Source organism: Chinchilla lanigera, unplaced genomic scaffold (genome assembly GCF_000276665.1).
Source record: "Chinchilla lanigera isolate Chin_1 unplaced genomic scaffold, ChiLan1.0 scaffold00033, whole genome shotgun sequence".
In the NCBI taxonomy this organism is placed as follows: Eukaryota; Metazoa; Chordata; class Mammalia; order Rodentia; family Chinchillidae; genus Chinchilla; species Chinchilla lanigera.
Window position 1 is genome coordinate 18,358,407 of NW_004955434.1, and position 7,779 is coordinate 18,366,185.

A 7,779-nucleotide genomic window follows, 5' to 3' on the forward strand; every position below is an offset into this window, starting at 1 on the left:
GCCGCCGTCGCTACGCCGCTCCCGCGCGGCTCCCGCTCGGCGCCCGCTAGCGCTGGGGCGGGACCATCTGCTGCCCGAGCCGGGGGTGGGGCTGCAGCCCCCGGAAGCCTGCGGCTCGGAAGCGGAGCTTATGCAGACCCCGGGCCCACGGGCGCCCTTTGGCCTGACAACCACAGGCAGCCGCAGAGACGCACGGGTGCCAAAGCGTGAAGGAGTCGGCGAAAATACCTGACCTGCTTGCGGCTCCCCCTGCGCTTTACGCAGTGGTCCGCCCCGGCCCGCCCCGGCTGGCTGCGCTGCGTGTGTATTTGTATGTGTACTGTATGTAAAAGGCGGGGAGAGAGGAAACGATTGTTGTGGAGCGGGCTCGGGGGCGGGCATGGAGGCCTGCAGCCTGGGGCTGCTCGTTGGAGAAACCGGCCGTCTATGCCATGTTTCCCAGGATGGGGAGAATTTAAAGCCGTGCTTGCACGATTTGCATCATCAGAAAAAAAAAAAGGAGCTACACAAAAAAACGTGAATAAAATTGCATCACGAAGCGCTTGCAAGGTGTGCAGCCTGTAGGCCTCTTGCACCTAGCCGAATGGGCGTTTCAGCCTCCTTTTTCTTGAGATTGTAATATGAGAAAGCCCTATTTCTTTTATATTTAAGCACCAAGAACTGTTAAGAGGCAGTCCTAAAGAATACAAAATGTGAAGGATAGAAAACAATGACAGGAAAACCTCAGCCCGTTAGATAGGATGTGGGTTTGGGCCCGAATTCATTTTTAGCTGCATTTATATTTTATTTCCCTACTAAAATGGTAGATAGTAGAGTGGAGAAATGTTACTAAACCTCCAACTATTTTGCAAGGAATTTTAAAGATTATTTTTGCTACTTTAGCCATAGATGTTTTTAATATATTGGCAATCTGCCCAGCCTTCTGATGTTAATACTTTAATTAAAGCTACCTCACCAAAATTGTCTGATTTTATTTATCCATTTACATTCGCCCAGATTCCCAGTAAATATGTAGTAAATAAGAAGGCATTGTGAGCATTAATAAGAGTTAACCTTAAATTTTTTTCATCTCCACCGAACTCCCTGAGAATCCAGGGATGCAACTGTGAACAAGGACAGACACTGCCTATTAGAGCAGGCCGAAAATACCGGAGAAAACATTAAAATGTGTATGCATTGCTTTCGATAAAGAATTTCAACATGAGAATAAATGCAGAAAAACTTTGAGTAGCCAAAAATTGAAAGTTTTTTGTTGTTGTTTTAAAAAAAACATGTTCTAAGAAAAACAACAAAAAAGGAATGAAAGAAGACATTCCCAATGTAAAATGGCCTGCAAGGAGTCCCAAGAAACGAAATCATAGCCCAGCGTTACGCAGGGGTTACTTGCGGAGCAAGAAGAGAAACCGACTGGCAGGGGAGAGGGAAATGTTGGGCCGTGTCCTCAAGTTTCTCACCCTGAAATTAAGTCGCTGTGTTGTATACCAGGGAGTTACGGGGGTTGCAGGACAAGGGAGGGGTAGAAATGATTCTTTAAAAAGTTGCTCTTGCCTGCCTGGCGAGCACATGGTCCTGAGTTCGATTCCTAGTACCAATAAATAAATAAAAAGTTATTCTTGCTATTTCAAGGTAGAGAACAGCAGAAATAAGCTGGAGAAACCGTAGTGCTCACTGTGACCTATTTATGTGAGACTGATGACCCTGAAGAAAGCAAGGGAAGGTGTAACTACTTCCACAAAACAGTAATTATCACGTGTTGGTGCCAGGAAGCTGGGCATGGTGGTGCACTCCTGTAATCCCAGCACTTGGGAGGATGAGGCAGAAGAAGAGCCTTGAGTTCAAAGCCAGCCTGAGCTACCTAAGTGAGTTTAAGGCCAGCATGGACTGCATAGCAAGAAAAAAAAGAAAATAAAAAATAAGTCATGCACAAGGAAAGGGGCAAAGAGATGTACTGAAGAAACTTCGAGGATGCTGAGGGATAGAGACCAAGGCATCCTACCCTCCCTTTCGTTTTGTCTTAAACCCCTTACAGCCTTGCAATTCCAAGTGTGGTCAGGGCCGGGCAGCCTCCTGACTGCTCACTCCCTCAGACCTACCCAATCATAACCTGCGGTTTAACAAGATCCCCAGGTGATTCTTAACATGTTCAACTTTGAGAAACTGCTCTAGGAGGGCTGCTGTGGGATGTGAGAACTTAAAATCTTGTGGGGAAGACAAGCATGTAATAGAGAGATTATAACTAATATTTAAAGATAATTTGATAGTACTAAATTACCATAGCAACAAGTACAAAGGGGGTGTGAAGGGCTTCTTAGGAAATGAAAAATAGATACTGATATGAGAATACAATTATTGACAGTTGATGTGTCAGTGTTGAACTAAGTATGATGCTTAGTACTTGCTATCCATAAATGTTGCCAGCTGCAGTTCCTGAGGGTGTAGACAGTAGGTGATACCGTTTAAACAGTAAGTCAAGGGAAATGAGGTGGTAGTTTAAGCCTCCAGAGAACAAAAGCCCAGGATCCCAAGAGCGAAGCCCTGAACCTGAGCGGGAGGGGGCCGAGGGGAAGGAGAGGAGGCACGGGAGGAGGATGGGCACAACACAGCCGCTTGGAGAGCTTCCCTGAACTACTGAGAGCTGTGCTCCTCCCACCCCGCTCCACACAGTACGCCCTTCCCCCAAATGAGAAAAATACGATTTCCAAAGCAAGCAAGCAGGAGAGGGCAGGCTGCGTAAACGTGGGGAGGTAGGAATGTGACCCATGTTGTCTCATGTAATCAGAGTGTTACTGTCCCTATTTTACAGATGAGAAAACAGGCTCACAGAAGCTAAGCAAGCTGCCTAGGATTACACAGGAGGCAAGTGGCTGAGGCAGCTTGCAGCTCCTGGGTTCTCAAGGGCATGCCTTCTCCTGATCCCACACGGCCTCCAGGTGGGGCAGGGAGGCAGCAGGGCTGCAGGCTGGATGGCTTATAATTAGAAAAAGATGCTGGAAGTAAAAGCTGCCCAGGACTCTTATTCCAGCTTCAAATTTCCTAATAATCTCCTTGTACCCTACCCTAGTCCCCAGCCCCCCCCCTCCCCCAACCCGCTCATTCTGTTTAACCCTTTCTGCTCCTGAAGGACTCAGTCCAAAACTGACAATCCGGAAAGGCTCTAACCTCATCTTCCAATGGCATAATTTCTTATCTACAGTCTTTTTAAACTACTTGAAAGCCAGCACCATCTTACTCATCAGAGCTACCCTTTGCAGGTCTTCAATAAAGAACTTCTTTCAATAAATATTTATGTAACAAATGAGGGGAAGGAGCAGGTGGTAAACTCTTGAGTCCTAATCATTTAGGCTGACGAAACAGATAAGAAGACACAGGAAGGTATTTGTTTTGACTCGATGAATTTTCCACATGCTTAAGGTTAACCCTTTAGAAGCATTAGTTTTAATACAAATGCATTCATTTCAAAGGAAATTTTACTAAATGAAATTAGGCTTACGACAGACCAAGCAATAATATTTCGTCCACATCTTTTACATAATTCCCCATCTTTTTCATTTTTATAAGCAAATGTCTGCAGTACATAATGATTACATTCATTGTGGGGCTTAATTCTCAATCTTAATACACAGTACTAATAACACACCTTAGACTTAATGGTGTCTACCGTAATTACTGATCTATGTGTGTGCCTGCAAACCTACTGCTGAGCTATACCCCAGACCCTTGTTATATTTTGAGACAGGGTCTTGCTAAATTGCTCAGAAAGGACTTGAAGTTTCAATCCTTCTGCCTCAAGCTCGCAAAGGCTGAGATTATAGGTGTGCCTTACCCACCCTCATCATGGGGAAACAGTGAAAAGTCAGCAAGAATATAGGAAAAACAAAAAGCATTACTCAAAGCGCTGTTTTACTTAGAGATGAGATGTGATGAATACAGTCTAGGCCTTCCTCCTCCTAACCATCAGGAGCCCACAGAGCTGTCGCTCTTAGGGGAGGCAGAACCAAGATGTGCTGCCTTGTGAGACGGCGGCTGGCGGTCCTCCACTGCCTACCAGAGTGCCAGAGTGTCGTTTCACCTGGGCTCAGACAGGTCTTGGAATCTGGATGCTCGAGGCAGGCTGGATAGAAGGACAAGGACAAGGCAGACACCTGTGAATGCCTGTTGTGAGGGCTGCGTAGACTACGGGCATTCCGGTGGAATTAAAAACATCACTACGCACCCTGGTTATGTCTCACCTCAGATCTTTAGTTTGGGCTGGGGATATAGCTCAGTGGCACAGGCGCCTGCCTGGCAAGCGCAAGGTCCTGAGTTCGATTCCCCTAGGGACTGGGGATTTACCTCAGTGGCACAGTGCCTACCTGGCAAGCATGAGGTCGTGAGTTCAATTCCTAGTACTGGGAAAAAAACAAACAAAAAAAAAGATTTTTCATTTGCATTCTTCTTACATCTGATGTCTACTTTCAGGTAAGGTGCCCCGTTCCACATGTCTGGGTACCACCTCCAATTTATTCTTCTGCCTGGTGTTTGTGCCTTTTCCCATCATACTCTTATAAATGATTTTTTGTTTTTGTTTTGTTTTTGGGTACCAGGTATCGAACGCAGGACCTCGCATTTGCCAGGCAGGCGCTGTGCCACTGAGCTAAACCCCCGGCCCCTATCCCTTATGAATACTCTTATGAGTCTTTGTACTATCATCTTCATTTTCCTGTGTGTCCGCATTTCCTGATTTTGGACTTGAGTGCAGCTTTCAAAGTAGAAAGAGCTCTTGCAGCGGTCAATAGGCCCACTAACCTGATAATCTGATAATGCCTTTTAAGGAAGTCTTTATGCCATTGATTTTTTTTTTTTTAAGTTTTTGAGACAGGGTCATACTGTGTAGTTTAGGCTGACTGAATTTACAGTAATCCTCCTGCCTCAGCCTTTAGAGTGCTGGGATTATAGACCCTGCCGCCATGCCCGGCTTGGTGCCTTGGATTCTTCTAGGTCAGCTTTATCAGATTGTTTTCTGAGAACAGAGTATAGCTTGAGAAGTTTTAAACTCATTAACTTCAGAAAGAGGAGTTCAAACAAGTGAATTTGAGAAATGCAGAGTCAAACAAAGCTGTACAACTTTAGAATAAGCTATGTCAGAACTGTTAACTTATTAATGTGCTCTGTGGATTTCTAGAAGAGGTTTTTAAACTATCAGTTGAAGGTTATTTGTTTATTGTCCATGTTTTCTTCAGTGCACAATGACTGCTACTGGTAGAAATAATAGAAAAATAAAACATTCAAATTGGCTGAAATTGCTACCAAAATATTTAAGAGATCAAAAACTGATCAAACCATCCCACCTTTCTATTAATCCTGATAACCTTAAAACTAGTTGAAAGTTATTTGATAATGGAATTCCTCCTTCATGTTCCTGAAAAAACTTGAATGGAAAAATAAATGGTAAATATGGTGCTATTCTACATTTTGGTGATATGTTTTCTGACATGCTCATTGATTAGGAGGAAATGTGAGTTTGAGCCATTAGCCAGACACATTTAAAAAAAAAAAAAGAAGGCCGGGTGTGGTGATTCAGTGAAATCATAAATATGTGCTGTGCATGGTTTAGTATCTTGTATGGCTTTCTTGCCTGTATTTATAATCTAGGGGAAAAATTATCTTCTTCCGTGTGTAGAGAGACAATTGTACTATGGACAGGTCTAAAATCCAACCAGGTAAAGAGATGAAAGTTCAGAATCAAAACTTGAATTCTAGGAACTCCTGGATGACAAATTACTCTTTTCACTGCTGTTTTGGAATTGTTTGTGTTTCTGTGCTTTTGCTGTTGATTTTTTTTAGGGTTTTTTGTTTTTTGTTTTTTGTCTTTTGTTTTTGCTATTATTTTTTTGAAACAGGGTTTCATTACAGACCGTCCTTGAACTTTCTGTATAGCCCAGGCTGGTTTCAAACTCTCAATCTTCATTCCCCAGCCTCCTTACTTCTGGAATTAGAGGTGTACATCACCACGCCCAGTCTTAGTTGTTGTCCTTGCTTGGGTTGTTTGTCTGTCTGTAAGACTGGACCTCAGTAAGGAGTTCAGGCTGGCCTTTGAACTCACCCCGAACTCAGTCCTCCTGCCTCAGTCTCTCGAGGGCTGGGTCTACAGGTATGTGCCACCATGTCTGCTCATGGTTTATTTTTTTAAAGCAGTTTTAGATTCACAGCAAAACTGAGCAGAAGACGCAGATGCATCCCATAAAGACTGCTTGCACACATGCAGAACTCTCCTGTACTGAGAGGAGTGGTGCTGGGTGTTTGTTCCACTCTTGTACACCGACACATCACCCAAAACCCACGGCCTACATCAGGGTTAGCCCTGGGGGTCATACATTTTGTGGGTTCAGATTAATTCTTAAGGACGTGCATCCACCAGTATACCATACAGACTAGTTTCACTGCCCTAAAAGTCTTCTAAGTTTCCCCATTCATCCATCCTTACCCTACCCTAGCAATCACTGATCTTCTTCACTGTCTTTATTTGCGTGTTTGTTTTTCTTCTGGGACCAGGAATCAAACTCATGACCTTGCGCTTGTCAGGCAGGCGCTTTTGCCACTGAGCTAAATCCCCAGACCCCTTCACGGTCTTGATAGCTGTTTCTTCTTCAGAATGTCACATAGTTGGAATCGTGTTGTATGTGTCCTCGAAGATTGGTTTCTTTTACTTTGCAATCTGCATTTAAGCTTCCTCTATGTCTTTTCTGGCTTGACAGCTCATTCCTTTTCAGTGCTAAATGATATTTCTTTGTCTGGATTTGCCACAGTTTAGCATTCCACCTAGTGAAGAACACTTTGGTAGCTTCCACTTGTGCTCAGTTATGAATAGAGGTGCTATTTGTGTGCCGTTTTTGTACAAATATAAGTTTTGGACTCATGTAAATAACAAGGAATGTGATTGATGGTTCATATGGTAAGAATGTACTTAGTTTTTATTTTTTTAAATTTTTATTTATTTATTTATTTATTTTCCGGTACCAGGAATCGAACCTACAACCTTGCACTTGCCAGGCAGACGCTGTGCTGCTGAGCTAAATCCCCAGCCCTGTACTTAGTTTTTAGAAGAAATTGCCAAAGTGTTTTCAAAGTGGTTGTACCGTTTTGCATCACTACCAACAATGGCTGAGACTTCCTCTTACTCCACATTCTCATTGGCACTTGGTGTCATCACTGCTTTTGATTTTGGTCATTCTAGTAATGTGGAGTCGTATCTCACTGGCTTGTGTTTATGTCTCTCTCTTTCTCCCTCTTTCTGTCTTTTCCCTCCTTCTTCCCTCCCTCCCTACCTCCTTCCATTCTTTTCTTCTGGATTTTCATGCATTTTTTAAAACTGAAGATTGCACCTAGGGCCTTAACCACGTTAGGCAATTGTTTCTCTGCTGAGCTTGATGTACCCAGCCTTTTTTTTTTTTTTTTTTCACTTTTTGATTTATAAGTGAGCTCTTCCAAAGAAGAATGCTCTATTAACCTAGAATAACATGAAAATCTAAGGTGGCATTGGAAAAAAGTGGAGTTTATGTATAAATTACAAAATATTTGGAAAATCAAAATAGTAAAGAATTTTAAAAATTCCCATATCCAATTATCACTCTAGTCCTTATTTATATAGATTTTTTAAACTATAAAATTAGTTTTTTAGTAGACCTTTTATTTTTGAGGAAGTTTACATTTACAGAAAAGTTTCCAAGATAGTTCAGAGGGTTATTAAATACCCTTTGCTATATTTTCCCTACTGTTAACATCTTATATTACCACAGTACA

General features: G+C 42.9%; 1 protein-coding gene across 1 annotated transcript; it reads right to left on the reverse strand.

Moving 5' to 3' along the window:
• Window positions 1–1,059, reverse strand: LOC106148970 (translation initiation factor IF-2-like; the record flags this gene model as incomplete). The annotated part of the gene is given in 1 exon segment (XM_013516309.1): window positions 1–1,059. A coding segment is annotated over 1 exon segment (381 nt), but the record flags the coding sequence as incomplete, so codon positions are not given.
• Window positions 1,060–7,779: the final 6,720 nt, after the last annotated feature.